The sequence below is a fragment of the Sphaerulina musiva genome (genome assembly GCF_000320565.1).
Source record: "Sphaerulina musiva SO2202 unplaced genomic scaffold SEPMUscaffold_1, whole genome shotgun sequence".
Taxonomy (NCBI): Eukaryota; Fungi; Ascomycota; class Dothideomycetes; order Mycosphaerellales; family Mycosphaerellaceae; genus Sphaerulina; species Sphaerulina musiva.
The window spans coordinates 4,398,759-4,418,063 of record NW_016017383.1 but is presented as its reverse complement, the minus strand read 5'-3'; the positions used below and the strand labels follow the sequence as shown (position 1 = coordinate 4,418,063).

At 50.7% G+C, this 19,305-nt stretch overlaps 7 protein-coding genes across 7 annotated transcripts; 4 read left to right on the top strand and 3 right to left on the bottom strand.

The window, feature by feature from the left end:
• The first annotated feature begins 19 nt into the window (after nt 1-19).
• SEPMUDRAFT_123115 (uncharacterized protein) lies at nt 20-1,061 on the top strand. Its single transcript, XM_016901826.1, has 3 exons — nt 20-732; nt 795-849; nt 923-1,061. The coding sequence occupies exon 1, from the start codon at nt 371-373 to the stop codon at nt 665-667; it is 297 nt and encodes a 98-aa protein (XP_016765910.1). The 5' UTR covers nt 20-370; the 3' UTR covers nt 668-732; nt 795-849; nt 923-1,061.
• Nucleotides 1,062-4,933: 3,872 nt separating this feature from the next.
• On the top strand, nt 4,934-6,859 carry SEPMUDRAFT_58552 (uncharacterized protein). The gene is made up of 3 exons (XM_016909470.1): nt 4,934-5,168; nt 5,247-5,437; nt 5,576-6,859. The coding sequence occupies exons 1-3, from the start codon at nt 5,031-5,033 to the stop codon at nt 6,657-6,659; spliced, it is 1,413 nt and encodes a 470-aa protein (XP_016765909.1). The 5' UTR covers nt 4,934-5,030; the 3' UTR covers nt 6,660-6,859.
• A 135-nt stretch (nt 6,860-6,994) lies between these two features.
• Nucleotides 6,995-11,652, bottom strand: SEPMUDRAFT_146734 (BNR/Asp-box repeat family protein). The gene has a single exon (XM_016903829.1). The coding sequence runs from the start codon at nt 11,551-11,553 to the stop codon at nt 7,117-7,119; it is 4,437 nt and encodes a 1,478-aa protein (XP_016765908.1). The 5' UTR covers nt 11,554-11,652; the 3' UTR covers nt 6,995-7,116.
• Nucleotides 11,653-11,835: 183 nt separating this feature from the next.
• Nucleotides 11,836-12,240, bottom strand: SEPMUDRAFT_113765 (uncharacterized protein; the record flags this gene model as incomplete). The annotated part of the gene is made up of 2 exons (XM_016901051.1): nt 11,836-12,024; nt 12,094-12,240. The coding sequence occupies 2 exons, from the start codon at nt 12,238-12,240 to the stop codon at nt 11,836-11,838; spliced, it is 336 nt and encodes a 111-aa protein (XP_016765907.1).
• Nucleotides 12,241-13,482: 1,242 nt separating this feature from the next.
• SEPMUDRAFT_146733 (nicotinamide mononucleotide adenylyl transferase) lies at nt 13,483-15,095 on the top strand. Its single transcript, XM_016903828.1, has 2 exons — nt 13,483-14,196; nt 14,260-15,095. Exons 1-2 carry the CDS (start codon nt 13,645-13,647, stop codon nt 14,536-14,538), a joined length of 831 nt encoding a protein of 276 aa, XP_016765906.1. The 5' UTR covers nt 13,483-13,644; the 3' UTR covers nt 14,539-15,095.
• A 54-nt stretch (nt 15,096-15,149) lies between these two features.
• On the top strand, nt 15,150-18,915 carry SEPMUDRAFT_146732 (glyoxylase I). The gene is made up of 10 exons (XM_016903827.1): nt 15,150-15,306; nt 15,381-15,486; nt 15,558-15,807; nt 15,866-15,985; nt 16,062-16,415; nt 16,569-16,994; nt 17,086-17,149; nt 17,265-17,744; nt 17,850-18,123; nt 18,208-18,915. The coding sequence occupies exons 1-6, from the start codon at nt 15,177-15,179 to the stop codon at nt 16,653-16,655; spliced, it is 1,047 nt and encodes a 348-aa protein (XP_016765905.1). The 5' UTR covers nt 15,150-15,176; the 3' UTR covers nt 16,656-16,994; nt 17,086-17,149; nt 17,265-17,744; nt 17,850-18,123; nt 18,208-18,915.
• On the bottom strand, nt 16,927-19,016 carry SEPMUDRAFT_33096 (cytochrome P450; the record flags this gene model as incomplete). The annotated part of the gene is made up of 5 exons (XM_016908527.1): nt 16,927-16,992; nt 17,084-17,149; nt 17,265-17,744; nt 17,850-18,123; nt 18,208-19,016. 5 exons carry the CDS (start codon nt 19,014-19,016, stop codon nt 16,927-16,929), a joined length of 1,695 nt encoding a protein of 564 aa, XP_016765904.1.
• Nucleotides 19,017-19,305: the final 289 nt, after the last annotated feature.

The window sequence follows — 19,305 nt, the reverse complement described above, 5'->3', positions numbered from 1 at the left end:
GTAGCGAAAGGCGATCTGGCTGGTGGTAGGCGTTTTGGCGGAGCGGACTAATAATTGCGCCGCTTCCCGCTAAGTTCCTCCTACACAAAACATTCCATTTTGTCCTTCCCTCTCATGTTTCCATTCACGGCCTCATCATCGTGTGATCTCCCCCATCACATCACGGCGAAAACAACCAGTGCAATGCCCTCGCGACACGAATCTGCCTTGATCGCTCCTAGGCATTTCCGTTTTATGCCCAAATATCTCTTTCTCCTTACTCACTCATCAATAATCAAGCGTGTCCAGATCTCGAGGACACCACACTCCAGACCACCTCATCCACACCACTACCACAACATGTCCATGGCCAGAGCACCACGGTCAGGACATGATCATTCATCCCGAACAGCAAAAGATAGCAGCCTGGCAGGTAAGGTTCATCTTCTGGAGGATCCCAAATGCGGCACGGCGAAATGAGATCAAAATCTCATCCGTTGCGTTGCCATATCCTAATGCTCCCAACGTGCCAGCTGCGAATTCACCACCCAGCGCCCGGCTCTCGCCACAATCTTGGTACACTGTTCTTTGGTATGGCCCTCACGACATTCTTGGCCGCACGCAAGAACGACACGCCTTAGGCTCATCCGCCTTGAACCGCACCTTGCGTCGGTGCAGGAAACCGTGACACTGGTATAATGGCCTTCGTCTGCTGGCACATATTCGGAGCAGATTAAGCCGTCTGCAAATACTCTACAAGCGACTCGTCAGCAATGGATGTTGAAACAGTACACCGCTATCAGTCCAGTCCTTACTCTCTCCAACGTATTGTCGGACACGGCCTACCAGGCTCGACGAAAGCTTGATTGCCTGGATATCATTAGCAGCTGTCGAGGCATGTAACCAACATAGTTATACATGTTGTTCATCTTGGCTTACATACAGTTCTTGACGACTTGAATGCGAGCGCCGCAGCTCAGCAGATATGGATGTATCTCACACATACTGATTAAGAATAGAGATAGATGCTAGACTTCAGACGAGTGAACAGTGCGCTCAATAATGAGAAAAAAGAAGAGCCAGAGAACCATCAAGTCCGCTATATATGTAGGTATGCTATCTCTGGCATTCGCGCCACCTTACGAAGCTCCGAGAGCTTCGACAGCAGCAAGGCTCTTGCTGTGCCGCAGACTACTTTTGTCCAGGATCGACTATAGGATGAGGTATGATGTACGTCAAGACATTGAACGCATCAGGTAGGTAGGTAGGTAGGTAGGAAGGTAGGTAGGCAATGCAGATAGGTCAGGTAAGGTCAAGTAGGTAGCTTTGTCAAGTCGGCAAGAAAAAGAAGTTTATAGTGTACTACTACTGCACGGCGCAAAGAAGGTATACTAACGGGCGGCGCATAGACTACGAATAGTCAGTCGGCAAGGAGAATAGAGGATAGAGGAGGAATCATGTATGCATATTTGCCGCCGCACGCCAAAGATTTTTTATGCGAGCTACGACTAGGCGACCCAGGCGGTCCAGACGGTCCAGACCAGAGATGTAAATGTTATCGGGCATGGATGGGTTCACGCATATGCAGCGCGTCAAGTGATTTTGTGGGGAGGAGGGGCGCAGACAAGCAGACTGCAGTTGATTGCCCTAACTTAGGCGACGGCGTCTACTACTGATCATTGGTTGAATTGGGGGGAGGAGTATAGAGAACGCGCTTCTTAGAGTTCTCGGTTCGCGATCGCCAACGATTCTTCTCGGATTAATGAGAGGTCAGGTACAGACTATACTGTACCTACCTTACCCACATACTCCTTAGAATGGATGTCCTAGTCGCTCTGATAGACAGTTCGAGGGGAGGGGAGGGGAGGGGAGGTATCCTGTTCGTCACTACCTAGCTTACATGTACCTCCTTGCTGATGAAGACGACGCGGCTATAGTACTTCGTAATGTGGACATTTGGAGAGGAAGAGAAAGCGAACAAAGAATCCCCCAAACAGCAAAATACCTACCACAACAAAACACAAGAATTTCCCGGACTCCGGACTCCGGACAATTGGAAAGGTAGGTAGACAGAGGTCGCACAAAGCGCGTGAGAAGAGACTACACTAGCGCCTATGTATGTAGGAGTGTAGCGTTGTCCGCATGCCGGCAGAGGTAATGATTGGTCGAGAGAGGGGTATACAGGCGGCTAAATTCTTTCGCGTCTGTCTCCAGAGACTCCAGCTTCCAGGCGGGAGCAAATTAGGCGACGAGGAGGTGGAGGAGGAGGAGGAGGGGTGGCCGGCTATCTAGGCCGCCGTCAATCAATCAATCAATCAATCAATCAATCAATCACTTTTTGTGCTTTGCTTTGCTTTGCAGGCAACTCTTTCTTTTTGTTTAAGGTACGCTTTTTTTTGTGCGGCGTAGAAGGACGCGCTTATTATACTTCCCACCTCTCCACTGTCTCGGGTCCTTGGACCGGTGAAGTCGAACGCGCTAAGGTAAGGTCAGGTACCCGTAGCTACAATGCAGGCAGAATGACAAGATGGGCTTTGATGATGATGATAATGTTCCTGAAAGTTTATATCAACCGGTCAACCACTAACGAACATATTTAACAAGTCTTATAGATGAAGTAGAGCACTTGCGCGTCAAAAGATGAATTTTTGGACAGATGTGATGATAGTACCTTATGCAGCTTACATCTCGCCCTGCAACACATGGATTTTCTGCTAGGCTATACTACGGGCTCTATATGCGAGATCCGCAAAGAGGATATGGATGCCAACAGGGGTTGTATACCTATGTAGGTAATGCGCGTCTCAAAACCCACTACCCACATGGCCAAATGCACATGGTTGCACTGCTACCTAGTCCCCGCTTACCTGGGCTAGAGTACATCCATCGCGGACTCCCAATCTTCGGATCGGCTCCGCTGTGCAGCGTCTGGTTTTGTTGTTCCGAGTCCGGTCCGAAGCACTCGGCCAAAGTGCTATCGTCGGTAATGATGAAAACCCGATAAGACTAGCCTAGTCGGATATCTGAGTGCTCTACAAAGACAGTAATAGCTGCCCGGACTATCTTACCTCCCGATACCTGATCTTTCTGTTTCCTATGGATGTTCTTCTACCTTGGCGTTTTCTTCAGAGAACGTCCTTACCTAGTCGCTTGAGTACGGATTTAGGATGTCGTCAATTCGACCCGAAGTCTTCGCGCGATCTTGTAGACGCTCGTTCGAGCAGTGTCGCTTCTTGACATTTCAAAAGAATGGTAGCGTTCAATTTATGGATCTGGAGAAGTCAATCTTGGTACGATGGATAGAAGTTGGGAGGAGTTAGGGCGAGGTATCTTCTCCTCGAAGGCATGAGTTTGATCAAGACTTCGAGGGAATCCATCAACGACGAGTAGAGGTCTCCCTTGTTTCTGAGCAGCTTTGATCCTCCTTCGCAATAACCTGATCGTAAGGTCTATGGAGTTCTGATCCGTGTTGCTTACACTGCCTGACCTAAAGATGAATGAGGGTTTTTAAGGTACGCAGTAGATACCTGAGGCACCCTTAGAGGGATCCAGCGCGCGAGTCGCGCGCGTTCACGTGCTTCTAGCGCTTCGAGATCTTGAACTTGAACACAGCGCGCCTCGCGTTCCATTCGATTGATATTCGTTCATTACATGGCGACAGCAGGTCAATGGCAGCCATCGAGACCTTCACCGTGGGCGCTCCTTGAAGGTCTCCCGGCGAGATCTGCTCAGCGCTGACAGACTTCATACGGCTACCTACCTACAGGACAGATGAGATGACGGCCACCATCCTGACATCTCCCCTCGACATCGTCCAGATCCAGACACGTCTGCAGTCCACGATGACACGAATGCAGGATCGCGTCAAGCGCATGTTGCGTTATTTGAGCGAAATGGCTCGATGAGGTGGAACCGCGATGTACAGCAATACATCCATTATGGGTGATCAAAAACACGATTACAGCTTGACCGGTCGTGGGATCCTGTAGCCGGCATGGAGTCACGTCGATACAAGAACAGTATGGACTGCCTCAAAGAGACCGTGCGCCAAGAAGGCATGGAAGGACTATACGAGGGGCTCAGTGCAAGCTAAATCGGTACACTAGAGACTGCTGGACATTGGGCTCTATACGAGTACCTTAAGTCGAGCTTGAGGTTGGATATCGAAGAAAATAGCAGGCTGAACTAGGGAGGTAAGGTCTGATATGCACAGATGAAGTCTCTACTCTTAGTAATGGCGTACACATTGATGTATGATTGTAGGATGCGAACGCATGTGTTATAGACTAACGACCAAACAATGTATTTGCTACGTTGAAAAGGAGCTACAATGCCGCTGTCAACTGGTTCCAATCTCTACTGAGCATCCATGCTTCACTCTACGTCTCAGAGGTCGAGTTCATCCTTGAACATAATAAAAGGCTATCTAATAGACTACCTACTGTAACAACCAAGTGGCTGTTGATATAGCCAAGACCAAAGTCGATTACATAAGTTTCGGTCCGTCCAATCAAACACCTGCCATTTGCTGCTGAAACGGAGGACGAGCCAGATCCGGCGCCGGCGCGATCGAGGGCTTGGCATGGGATCTTGACCATCAAGGTGCTTTGAAGCAGAGGCTGCTGCCTCTACCTCCCACTCGAAAACGACTTCTCGCTCTCGGATGTGACGTGCCCTCATGATATGACCTGACCACCCCGCCGACATACCACTACCTACCTACTTAGGTACAGTACCATCAATGTCGTGATCTCTGCCTACCGTCTTCCTCTCTGGAACATCCCGTGTAGGCCAGGTGAGATATCACTACCCGAGGCGAGCAAGACAGCCTGCAACACCCGCTGTACTCGCTGTGAGTCCCCGCGGACAGCGATAGAAGAACAGCCACCACCATGACAAGATTCGAAGAGAGTGCCATACGCAATAGCGTTGCGGAGCACACTCCGGCGACACTGCCTTACTGGCACCCCTCCAGCCAATTCTCTTCCTTGATCGACCCTCATGAGAGCAACGATGAACTGTTTCAGTATCAGCCTCTAGCGAGCGAGCAGATGCCGCCGCCTTCCCGGCTGTGTAACGATGGACAGTCGGATACCTACTCCCAGTACGGGAATTTCGCGCACTTGGCTCAAGAACTTGATCGAGACCACTCTTCTACGCCACAATACAGTCCGAGCGTGGCTGTCAAGGTATTTTTGGACCTCTTCTCCCGAAACCCTGAGAGCACCGTGCTACGACGGCTCGGGGCAGATGCTAATGTACAGCAGACACCTACTGGTCCTCGAACGATGCGAAGACCTGGTCTGGCAGGCGCTCCGGCCCTGGTGTGCGGACGCTACTGCTGTCACTGGACTGTTGGTGGCGGGATGTGTCATCAGCAGTTCGAAGATGCCAAGGCGCTGAACGATCACATTCGAGCTCATCATGTCCGTGGCGCAGGGACTTTTGTCTGCCAATGGTGAGTGAAGAAATTGTGCAAAGCCCTCTTGAGCTCTTTCCGTCACCTTCTGGTTGGCCGCGCGGCCATGGGCCGAGCTACTCGAATTGTAGAGGCTCCTTCGGAGACATTTGCTGACCTTGTGGTCGCTGCTTCTAGGCAAGGCTGTGACAAAAGCTCTTTCCCAACAGCGAATAAATTGGTGCGGCATGTCCACTCCCACACCGGCTACAAGCCCTTCCAGTGTCCTAGCTGCACCCAGGCGTTTGTCACCAAGGACCAACTGGACAAGCATCTCACCACGCACACTGGCGCCAAAGACTTCATTTGCACATGGCCAGATTGTGGACGCTCCTTTGCGGTGAAACATGCTCTTGATGGTCACATGAACAGTGTCCACCTCAAGGCTAAGAAGCACGTTTGCCCGCACTGTTTGCAAGCTTTTGACGACTCGTCGAATCTGTCAAAACACAAAAAGCAGGTCCACAACCCAGAAACAGGCATCAGATGCCCAGCCAGGCACACTCACGAATGCACATATGTGGACAGCCGGAAGGACAAGATGAAAGAGCACTGCGAACGTGAACGTCACGGCCTGGAGACTGCGACTGATCCTTACAGGTGGAACTTATGGGTGCAGCAATTCAAGTCAATATCAAAGAAGGCCGAGTCACGGCGGTGTCGAGACGCGAGTAGCACCCCTATATCGCGAGGATCGAGTATATCAAGCACGCTGTTTTCGACAACTACTCTATATTGGGCGCCGCCAATCGAGTGCAGCAAGGAAGACTGCAACATACCCGTATGCCTTCCATGCGACATGCTGTGCAACGACCAGGAGTTATATCCTGATCCCTTCCCGCTGTGCGACGATACCGAGTGTGGGCCTTGCGATTCCTGCAATGATCCCGACTGCGATCCGAATACACGACAGGAGTGCAACATCGAACCTTGCACCATCCAACACGAAGACGACGACGACGACTCTTGCTCTCTCCTCCTCCAAGAGACGTGCACGTCAACGTCGTGTGGCGGCATACCGCAGTGTCTCCGAAGTGTGACATCCACGCCCTCGCAGCCTCCCACTCCCTACAACAGCGCAATGCAGGAACAGCCGGCTCTTTATGACGGAGGATATCATCCCATCGGACACGAAACCGATTCGTTTTCCTCCCCCGATGCGGACAATCCTTTCCAGCTCAATTCTACACAGCTCGACGAGTACATGTTCATGACACAATGAGGGACGGGGGAATCAATAGAGTCGGTATATACCGTACCAGTTATATAGTTATGGTACTAGATGGTCAGGATATGTGTGACGAGATGAAGTAAGGTAGGTAGGCATACGAGGGTGCATTAGATGCCATTCAGGGAAGCAAGCGTACACAACGATGGTAATGGTCACAACGCCTGCAATGATGAGATATCTAATGAAAACATGTCAATCGACCCATGTTCGTTCCTATTGGCACGGCCGCCAACTTTCACAGCTCTCGGTTGTTTCGTCAAGAGATGCGATCGCAGCACTGGAACATGTCTGAAGTATAAGAGTGAGTGCTCTCTCATGTCATAAACAAAACATCTATATGCATACAATGTAATCCCCAACCCCTCCCAATTGAAGAGGGCAGGTTCTATCCTACACATGCACATTCAATCTGGAAAGCGGGGACGTCCCTCCTGATAGAACCAACCGTCTAGACATCCTCGTCACTATCCTCGCCCAGCAACTCCCCGTCATCGTCATCTACAACAGCATAATCGCTCCGCCCACGCTGGAAACTGCTCCGACTGGTAAAAGGTCGCGAATACCCATATCCGCTACTGCGCCCGAACCTCGTTGCAACCGTATTCCACAAACTTCCCACCACCATGGGTAGAGCGGCTATCACGGCCACGATGCCGGAAATGACCATCACGGGATACTTGACCCAAGGAGCATCTCCATCAAACGCACCGCCGCCACCATATCCAGAATCGCCGAGTCTGATGCGGCCAAATTTGCCGTCCCAGTTCTTCCACACCCAGAAGCCGACTCCAGCGGCTGCGGCGATGGGTATGAAGATGGCGAAGAACAAACCGGCTCCACTGATACCGTGCTTCTTTTGGTAGTCTTGCTCATGTCCTGGGCATGCAAATGTATTTGATGTCTTGTCCAACTCTCTGCCTCCTTCACACGTGGTGAGTGGTATCCGTCTGTACCCGGTGGGGTCGTTGAACTCCAAGAGACCCGGGTTCTTCTTGCACACTTCCAACGGATCGGGTGGACTGAGGCCTTCGACCAAGATACAGGCGCCGTTGCTGTCGCTTTGGTAGTTGAAGTCACATTCGAAGTCGTTTCGTGTGCATGAACAGTTCTTGGCGATGTTGTGCAGGTGTTTGATCTCCTTTCCGTTGTAGCAGTCGTGATCGAGGATTTTGCGATGGTACTGGCCTACGTGGCCAAACAGGCAATTGTCCTCGGATAGCGGATGTGAAGGCGACCAGAGCTTGTAATCATCGGATTCGGGATGCTGTTCATCAAGCTTACACTGCTTGGACCGTTCCTTCATGCCGCTGAAGTCAATATTGATGGTAGCGATCGAGTCGCCAATCTTGCCCCAAAGTAGGAAGTTTCGGCTTGTGTCGCTGGGTACAGTGGTGATGTCGTTGACCACCATGGTCTCGCCAAAGTCGTACGTTTGCCAAGTTTGGCCTTCATCCAAAGAGTATCGAACTTCGCCAGTCGGCACATCTTCTTTGACGATCACGATGATGGAGCCCTGATCTCCGTACTCCCACATCCAGTTACCTTCGGCAACCATGTGCCACCTGATGCCGCCATCACGAGTGATGAAGGTATGTGCGTCTTCCTTGGGACCTAGAAATTCGCCCACGTTTCCGGTACCAAGCATCAACCCTACTGCGCTCGGTGAGCTGTACGTGTCTCTTGGATCCTTACGCTCGGTATAGCCATGCAGATGCAAATTACACTTCTGGTTGCTTTGGCCTTGGCATTCGAAAGGTTTGCCAACCTCTTTTGGTGGATCATCGGGCCGACCAAGTCGAGCCCATGCTGCACCATCGTTGTGGGTGATGAATGTTTGCAGCTTTTTCCTGCTGCCGCCATCGACTTCACGAGCATTTGCCACGCGGTTGATAACGGCGACTCCCTCCAGACCTTGCATCTTCTCAAAGTCCACATACCCCTCATTATTTCTGTTCACTTCGGCGGAAGATAGAACGTACGACGTGCCATTGCTGTTGCTCTTTACTATGCTGCCGTACTGCTGGTCTTCGACAGCATTCACGGTGACATGTAGGAAGACTGCGTGTGTGCTTGAGTCCAGTACAGTGAAAGCTGTTTTATGCTTGACATTCAAATTCACTGGGAACTGGGCGTTCGCAAATGTTGAGCCATCGATACTCGCATCAATCCGGAGACTTTCCTCCTTTTGGTCCTTGACAGCAACCACGATGAATTCTTCCATGGTTGCGAAGCTGACGATGTCGTCTTGGAGTTCTTTCTTGTGTGCGAACCAGTCATCACTGCTCAGAAGTTTGACTGGACTGTCTCTGCTCTCGTCCGCATGCACCTCGCAGTAGACAAGTTGCTCTGACTCTGGCCTGTCCTCTCGATACACGAATTGGCACTTTCGAACACCACGGAGCAGTGACTCCCAATCATCACCGCCCTTTTTGGACACATGCGCGATCGTCAGGCAGTCATCTCCCTTACAGTCTCGGCCACCAGTCCAGATCAGCCAGTCTTTGTTGGAAGGATGGAAGGTCAGCACCTGTATTTGCTCGTGGTTTGGGGCTTCGGGAGCTTCGAAGGTGTTGAATGACCGAGCAAAGTTTTTCGAGTAATGTACGGTCTTCGTCGGTGTAATGAAGTATACGATATCGTTGAAGAATTGGTGTGGGTAAATCGCCAATATCTCCTCCTTCTCAAGTATCTGCTCCCACTTCTTACCATGATCATGAGTCTTCCAGACCTGACCACGGTTCGTTCGCAAGAGCACGGTCTCGTCTTGGCCTTGATTGCTGTCCTCACGTTCCATGTAGTAATATTCAATGAATTTCGACCCCTTGAACTTCTTGACTTCCGAAGTGATCTGACCGGAAGCAGGTGGAGTACTTGTTTCCTCGCAATCCCTCTCAACCTCTTTGGCGAGATCTACACCGCCTTTGCATGTGTTTCCAGGAATCAGTCGATAGCCGGATGTGCCTTTGAAAGTCTTCTCTCCTTCTTCGCAAGCTCCAGCAGGAGGAGCTACTGGTCCATTTCTGACACACTTGTCCCCATCGCGCTTGAAGTTGTAGTCACATTCGAAATCTTGTTTGCTGCACTCACAGTCTTCTCGCGTCTCCTCTGGGTCCTCAAAATTCTTGTTTTCCACGACACACTTGGCATCGGCTTTCCGGCGCTGAAAGTATTGCTTGTGGCCCATGATGCAGGTCGCTTTGCCGTCCTTGTCCTTCCGAGCGGGCCATTTCTCAAAGTCACCGCTGCCGCAATTGCTTTCGTGCAGGCCATTGAAATCCAGAGCATAGGTGAAGTACTCAGTCTTTGAGTCGACCTTGCGTGTCGCAATCATGAGAAACTTCAATGAAGTCGCATCGGGTGTTGTCGTAAGTGCCAAGGGTGTGAATTTCTCGTCCACTTCTGTTGATTCCCAATCTTTGCCGTGATTCAGCGACCACTTAATCTTATTCGTTTCCGTATCTTCTACAGCGACCAAGATGGAACCTTGCGCGCCGAATTCATATATGTGAGGCTTGTCGAGCGCTTTGCGCCACGTCAAGCCAGCATCGTCGGACACATAGGTGTCGCATTTCTCATAGTCCTCAAGGCGTTTGCCAGTGTTTCCTACACCCATGACCAGACCAGGCGCTGGACTGCTGAATATCCGGCCAACGTTCCTCTGGTTAGTAACCGAGTAGAGATGGAGTGTCTTCCCATCGGCTTTCAGATTTTCCCACGTCCTGCCGTCGTCAAACGAGATCTGTGAGATTACATCCTTCTGTGCTCCCCACTTTGTTTCCACCTCTTTCCAGTTCTCCACTGTGTTGACGAGTACAATGCCCTGTATGCCGGCCATCTTTTCGAAGTCCACAAAGCCCTCATCGTTGCGGTTGGTGTGTTCAATGTTCTTGGTGAAGAAAGTCCCGTTGCTGTTTGAGGTCAGGAGAACACCCATGGGGTCTGAGTGCTCCGTTGTCATCACATCCACCTGCATGCTGTAGTTTGTGCTTTCCAACAGCGTATACGCGTCCTCTTCCAGCTTATGCTGACCAAATTCGGCGCGATGCCAGGTTTGGGTGTCATCAGAGACATACATGGCCATTTCGGTCGTTCTTTCACTTTTTGCAGCAAACACGATATAACTCTTGACAGCGGCCAGGTTTGTGATGCCCTCCACAGTCCTGCCATCGCTCATGGTCGGCTCAATCTCCTCGCTCTCGAAGAAGTCGGTCGACATGATGATACGGTTGTGCGACTTGAAGAAGTCGAATTGGCCTCGGGCAATACAGAGTATGGCATCACGATCACGTTTCTCGTCGCTCGTCGTGAAGATGTCGGTTGTCTTGGCCCAGAGACATGAGAACACGTCCTTGTGCAACAGCTTCATGTCCGTCTTGAAGCCATCGGTGGTGTAGTAGACAATGTCCTCGCGTGAGAAGCCGCTGGTCTTCTGGGCAACGAACAGCATGCGGTCTGGGTCGGTGGCGTGGAAGGCGATGCCGGCGCGAGACAGGGAGGGATGGACGGGCGAGGTGAAGGAACGCCATTGTTTCCCGCGATCATGCGTGATCCAGTGCGTCTTTTCCGTACCTAGCACTAGGGCCACCTGCTTGTCGTAAGGATGCTTCAGCACTTCCATGACCTCGCCAGCGGCCACGCCGTCCAGCTTGTCCCACGACTTGCCGCCATTATCAGAACGGTAGGTCGTCAGGGCGTCGGCATCGGTGGCGAGGATGACATCGCTGTCCTCAAAGTACAGGACGTTGACGGGTCTCGCGTGGAAGTTGTAGTCGTCGATGTCGGGCTTGTCCTTGGCTGCTGCTGCTGCTGGCACCTCCGCCGCCAGCAGGGCCAGCGTGCAGAGGAGCAGCAGCAGCGACAGCAGGCCACGTCTTGGCTCTCGCATCTCGTTATGGTGGGAGGAGTGGGATTGTCATGTGTAGTGGCGATTGAGAGGGTGTGTACGGTGCGGTACGGTAGTTGCAAGCAAAGAAGAACAGCTATGTCAGTAGAGGTACCTGTACTGTGTGTATGTACATGTACAGTCGAAGCAAGTAACGTGGAGGGAGCTACGCATAGAACTATGAGGCTGAGACGGGAGGTTGCACCCGAACACTCGGCTGGGCTTACCTTGGAATAGGTACTCTAATAGTCTCTATACCATCAACCAACAACCACACCTCAAACCTCAAAACAAGTGTATCAACAACATCTTCAAGAAAGAATCCTCCTTCGCCCTCTTCAACGGAAATCTCTTTTTCGGATAAGCCTGAATATACCTCGCCAACGCGCCCCTCGAAGCAAAGTGAGTAACCGCTTGACCACTCTTTCTCGCAGAAACAAAGTCTACAATGTTGACATTGACGGATTTCAGTATCTTCAACGATGAACAACATCAGCGAGAACGACATCATATACGTTATAGAATTATAAAGTCTATTCTCACCTTCTTGCACTGCGTGATGGAATTACCCTCGTTGACGCCAACGTCGCGGCAGAATGCTTGCCATGTTGCCAGAGTAGGAGTGGAGCCGTATGTCTGCTCGAAGTAGTCGATAGTGGCGCGAATCTTCTGTGCTTTGGTCTTTGCCATCTTCTGATCTTTTTGCTTATGCGTAGGGTTTCTGCGCTGGGAGTACGACGGTACCTAGCAAGATTGACATGTTCAAAAGTTCGAAAAGCAGGAATAATGTTTCATTTTGTGACCTGTTGGCACACTCGTTTGAAAGACCGGCTCGGATATGGCAAACTGCATGAGACCTGGATGCGCGCTTTGAGAACAAGCTGATATGTTTCGAATGCAGAGATAAGAGTGAAGAACGGTGAAAGAACCATTTGTACTTCTGATTGCCCATGTCGCCTGATGAGCAGGACATATTGATGACCTAGAATTGATATGTTGAAGACGAAGTGCTCTCGTTCTATCCGTGGTCTCGAATACAGACACTCACTGGCAGATACCGAGCTCGTGCACTCGGCTGATGCGACTAATGCATTGAGCTTGATACAGCAGGCCTGCTGTGCGTCTGCTGCCGCCTGATATACCACGATGCTGTTCACGGCAAAGCATGCTTCCGGAAGAATGGAGCATATCATGTCAGCATACTAATCAGTCTCGGTCGCACATCGATATCGTAGATGGACGATGATCAGCCCATGGGTTCAACCGTTCAAGGTTGCTTGGTACCTCCTAGTACCTCCAGTGATGCGGAGACCCTTCCGACCCTTGCTTCCAACTGGATCGAATGTTGGTACCTACTACCTACCTAGGTAAGTAACAGACTTTGCGCTGGCCCAAATTACACTCACGAGTCACGAGGGACCGTCGAGGACCCCGAGGCCAGATAATGTACTCTACATCTCATAGGGAAGTGCGGTAGAGGCGACAGTAAGGTAACTTAGTAAAAATGAGGTACATGCAAAATAGGTGTACAGATATATGCGGAGAGGGGGCTTGTGTTACCTGTGTATCTTCAAAGAATAATGGAATTATGATCGAGCACGTGCGCGGTCGGCTGTTAGGTCAATGCGGCGAAAGGGCCAGGCCAGACTCATCCACTCACAGAGACAGACACATACCCTAAGGTACGGTACCTCCTACTGTACCTTAGGCAGTACTCCACCACGGAGATAGATAGTCCCCACTCTGCCGTCTTTTCACCCTCCTCTCGCGTGCTCCTCCCGCTCTCCCATAACAACAACGACACCACCACTGACACCACACCACACCAACACCACCACCGCCCGTATACTTCATTCCTCACCCTCCTCCACCGCTGTGACCGTGGACGCTGCTCTGCACTCCCTCCTCTCCCGCACCCGACTCTCGCACTCAGTCCTTATCCATAACACTACGTCACTCGGCGCATTTTCAACACGCTCTCTAGTCTCCTACGTACACCGGCCAACGCCAACTTCGACCGCACGCTCTCGTCCTCGATCCGTCCATTTGCGCAATCTACTCCGCTTCGACCGACCACCAACGAAGCCACTCGCCATGGACGACGACATCCGCGGCGACATGACCCTCACCGAGTACGAATTCCCTCAGACCCGTCTGAGGCGTCGTATTCAGAGCTCAGACCGCACTCCGCTGATCTTGGTCGCCTGTGGCTCCTTCTCGCCCATCACCTTCCTCCATCTCCGCATGTTCGAAATGGCCGCCGACTATGCGCGCTTTAACACGCAGTTCGAAGTCGTCGGCGCATATCTGTCCTGTGTGGGCGATGCTTACAAGAAGACGGGTCTGGTCAAGGCAGAGCACAGAATCAACATGTGCACATTGGCCGTGGAACAGAGCAGCTGGATCAGTGTCGACCCGTGGGAGGCTCTGCACAGCGAATACCTGGAGACTGCCAAGGTCCTGGACCACTTTGACCACGAGATCAACGAAGTGATTGGCGGAGTGGAAACACCGGTCGGCAAGAAGAAGTGTCACATTGCTTTGCTTGCAGGAGCAGATTTGATTCAGACCATGGGCACGCCTGGCGTGTGGGCCGACAAGGATATTGATTACATCTTGCGCAACTTTGGCGCTTTCATTGTCGAGGTTTGTCTTCACCATCCCAGAGTGAATCACTCCCTCCCTTTCACGCACTAACAGGAGCCGCAGCGCTCTGGCACGGACATCGACGAGGCTCTTGCGACCTTGCAAGCCTACAGAGACAACATCTGGGTCATCCAGCAGCTTGTACAAAACGACATCAGCTCGACCAAGATTCGGCTGTTTCGAAGACGAGACATGTCCATTCGCTATCTCGTGCCAGAGCAGGTGGTCAACTACATCGAAGAACATAACTTGTACGACGAGGATGGTGCCGCCAGCACTGGCAGTAGTGGCGACAAGGGCAAAAAGCCCGGAGAGAGTGCTGGAGTAGCCGCCAATAAGTGATGCAAAGGCCTAGGAGGTACAGTATACGCGGCACATGATTGTGCCATTGACTTTATTAAACTCGCCAATCGCGAGGGAGTTTTGGGATTGAATGTGTACAGCCAGGCCGGAGCAAAGGCTGTGCGACCCCATGGAGACGCACAGGGATCTGCTAGAGGGGGAAGCGTCAGCAATCACATTGCTCTAGATGCCAATGAGGCCGGGGACATGTTAGTTATGGGTGCGGATGTCTGATCAATCGTCAAGACTCGGGAGCACAGTATATGATGATAACCTGGTACGAATAGCGTAAGTGACCAGCGAAGCGTGTAGCTTATTGTGACTGCCGCGTAACAGGGGGGCAAGTCTCTGCTGGGGGAGCCGACAGCGGTAGTCGCTGGATGAATAATGAGAATGAAAATGATGATGATGATGATGATGAAGGACGGGACAGGGACAAATGGAGGGGAGAGGGGCTGATAGGTCGGAGGGAAAGGTGGGGAGGAGAGGATCTGCGGCCGGGAACGCTGATGTCACGGCTTCAATTCCCATGTCATGAGAGAGAACGGAAGCATCCATTGCATTGCATTATTGCTCTTCGCCAACACACAATTTCACTTCACTTCACTTCACTTCACTTCACTTCCATACTCCTATACATGCTCTCTGCACTGCGACGCTCAGCGCTAATCACTCGACACCTGACCACCACCACCACCATCGCCCCCCGAGCATACGCCACCATGACGGACCCTTCGAAGTACCTGTTCAACCATACCATGCTGAGGAGTGCGTGGCTCTTTCGCCCCAACTCATATGTATTGCAATATGTATACTGTACCGCGCCTACTGACACCTCCCAGTCAAGGATCCCAAAGCCTCTGTCAAATTCTACGAGCACTTGGGAATGAAGCAAGTCAACAAATTCTCATTCCCGGACAACTCTTTCGATTTGTACTTCTTGGCATAGTGAGTTCCATGTGAAGAGAGGAATTGAATTCTTCTAGTAAAACGCAGCGCTGATGTCGTGGGATTCGTAGCGACTCCCCCAAGGCCGTATCATCCGGCAATCACTGGACTGATCGCCAAGGCATTATTGAGCTCACTCACAACTATGGCACGGAGAATGATGCTTCCTACAAGCCAAACAATGGCAACAAGGAGCCCGGAAAAGGTTTCGGGCATGTCTGCATCTCTGTGGACAACATCCAAGCTGCGTGTCAGCGACTGGAGGACGCGGGATATAAGTTTCAAAAGAAGTTGAAGGACGGCAGGATGCATCACATCGCTGTGAGTATCCGTAAAGAACCCCGATGATAATGTCGAAACTGATTGTCTTCCTTTGTAGTTTGCTCTGGATCCCGATGAGTACTGGGTCGAGATCATTGCCCAGAATGACGTCGAAAAGACCGAAAATGTGAAGGAAACCAACATTGAAACCTATCGCATGAACCACACCATGTTGAGAGTGAGTCCCCTCCCAATCCTATAGCCACATCACCTCCAAATCAAATGGTCACCTCTAACCACGAGAATTTCCACAGGTCAAAGACAAAGACATATCACTCAAATTCTACCAAGAAGTCATGGGCATGACCTTCCTCCGCGAAAACGCAGGATCCGATTTCACGCTCTACTTCCTCGCCTATGGCGACAAACCCAGCAGCGACAAATCCGTCAACGGCGTCAACCCCGTCGCGGATCGAGAGGGGATTCTCGAATTGACGTGGAACCACGGCACCGAGAAGGAGTCGGGTAAAGTGTACCATGATGGAAATAGTGAGCCACAAGGGTTTGGACATATTTGCATATCGGTTGATGATCTCGATGCGGCATGTAAGAGATTCGAGGAGAAAGGGGTGGAGTGGAAGAAGCGTCTTACGGATGGACGGATGAAGGTAAGAAAGGCTTTTTCTTTTTTTTTCTTTCCTTTCTTTTCTTTTTTTTTTCACTGTTACTCGGAATTTGTTTGCTCTCTCCCTTATGTTTCTTCTTTTTCTTCTTCATCATTTTCCACAAGCTAACTTCTTTTCTTTTTCTATTTGGTACAGAACGTGGCATTTGTGCTGGACCCGGATGGATATTGGATCGAAGTGATTCAGAATGAAAAATACAAGGCTGCGCCTGGAAAGTATTGATTGATTGATTGATTGATTGAGGGAATGAAATGAAATAAAATGAAATGACACGAGAGGGGGAGAGACTGACTAGTGTTCTTGCCTTTCTGGGTCAATTTGCTGTATACTGAAAAACCTCCCCAACTACCTAACGTCGAAAGAAGCAAGCAAGTATCATGTTGCACATAAGTTTCTGATGTGTTCCCGGTCTACCGACCCACCTTACCTACCTAGTACCTTACCGAAACCCCGCGGAGGCAGAAACTGCTTGCTTGATTCCATGACCTCCTCTTCACCACCCAGGAACTTCCTCAAGTGTCGTCCACAACCCTCCTTTGGGTTTCGCAGTAATTCCACCCTGTTTTGTAATTCACAAATAATTTCCCATCAGTCAGCTCAGAAAGTCACCGAAAAAAAAGGAAAAAAGGAAAAAAAAAAAGAAAACATACCTTAATTTCCGGTTCACCATGAGCAAGAGGACTTCCTTTTTCAAATGAAGTGTCATATCTTCCGACCTGTATTTTTTGTGGTCAGTATAGGAATCATAACCAACGTAAAAAAAGAAGGAAAGAAGGAAAGAAGGAAGGGAAAGGAAATAGAGAAAAGACAAAAAGAAAAGAAAAAACTCACCCAAGCAGCCAACAAACAAGCAAGTTCATATTGTGAAAATTTCTGTCCAATACATGATCTCGGACCATGCAAAAACGTCAAAAACGAATAATTCGAATCCGCTCCCCCTCTTTTTCCTTCTTCACCACCATTACCACTCTGACTCTTATTACTCTTCAACCACCTCTCCGGCCGAAACTCCAACGCGTCCTTGCCCCACAAATGCGTACAAGTATTAATCGCCGCCGGAGCGAGAATAATCGTCGTTCCTCGCGGGATAAATTGCCCTTGAATGGACGTGTCGCGATCGGCGACGCGCAAAGTCAAACTGACGGGTGGCCAGAGGCGGAGGACTTCGGTGCAAAAGGCTTGGAGGTAGTCGCAGGAGTCGATTTGGGCGGCCGTGATGGGGCTGGATAGGGAGGGGATTCGAGAGCGGATTTCGGCGCGGAGGGTGGTTTGGATGGATTTGTGTTTGCAGAGGAGGTAGAGGGACCAGATCTGTGAGGGAGGGGGTTTAATTGGTATGTTGATGACGATTTCCTTTTTGTTTCCTTTTTGTTTTCTTTTTCTTTCAAGAAAGTGTGAGAAAAAAAAGGAACTTACCATGGCGGTGGCAGTGGTTTCATGTCCTGCTATGAGAAATGTCATCATTTGATTCACGAGCTCATGATCCTGAAATCCTCCTGATCCCAGTGCAACAGAGAGGATGTCGACGTCTTCCACGCCTTTCTCAGCCAACACGGTTCGCTTCTTGGCAATGAGATCGCGACAGACTTGTTTGATGTATGCGGATGCGGCGTTGAGCTCTTGATTCCGCTTGATCGGGAGGTTCCTCGTTAGCCAGCTAGGGAGAAAAATGGCCAATACCTGCAACATCCTACAACAGGGGATCAAAAGTCAGTGGGATGATCTCGTGGGAACAGTATATGTAGTAAAAAAAAAGATAAGCTGTCCATAGTACCTTCCAGCTTTCCCGGGGTTAAAGATAAGCTTATATGTCTGATGCAGCTTATTGTCGGGATCCTGGAGGGCATTGAAGTCTTGACCCATCCCACTCAAGCCGATAATGTCGAGTGTCGCGCGTGAAGTCCAGTTGCCAACATCCACAGCGCCGTGAACATGTTCGGCAGCAGCGTTTTCGAGATTCGTGTTATCCGTGTCCGACACATGCTTCTTATCGACAGCTGCGGTCGATACATTCGCAAGGCAGTCCACGAGCTCTTGGGCTTTGCTCCAGAAGATCGGCACAATATTTCTTTTCAAATGGCCAAAGGCAAACGCGGGCGCCAAGTTCTTCCTTTGGATTTTGTGCTCCTCGCCTTCTGCGAGCAAGACTCCGATGCCCAGGATTCGGCCGAGACCATTGCGGAAGTGCCATGGTTTGACAAAGTCATAGTTCTTCGTCACGAGGACCTCGCCCAGTGCTGCAGGAGTGGTGATGAGAACTCGTTGTTGGAACCAGACCGAGTATGTAATCAGGCCCTGGTTCGGGACATTTTGAACCCAGTCTCGCATCGGTCTTCCCGATGGTTCTGCGAGGACCCTCTTGGTTTGACCCCAGAACCAATGAGCGTTCGGGGCCTGGGGTAGATGGCGTAGGGTGCTGATGTAGTGGGGCCATACCAAGATCGAGTACAGCTGATAGAGAAGAAATAAGATGGAGAAGAGCAGGGGGAAGGTGGCGAAGGGTGTAAGTGAATAAGTGGTATATCTGGTGATGAGGAAGGTCAGGGCAGCAGCAAGTGCGGTCACACGTGGCAGCAGAGCCATGGTAGCAACAGAAAATCTACCAGTGACCGAAGCAGGGGCAGGGCTAGTGGTGAATGGAGGTGAGGTAAACAGGTAGAGACTAGAGTACAGAAAGCCAGATATTGCCCCGACTTCCAGTTATTACCTAGGTAGCTGGTGATGAAGCTCTTCAAGTGAATTGGTTAGATCTTACCTATTTTCTGGCCGCTGATTTGACGAGACCTCACACAAACTAAGGTAAGGTGACAATCAATGACGAGGACGACGGGAGTCGGCAGCAGCAGCTCGGCGTCGGCGTCTTGAACCTCGC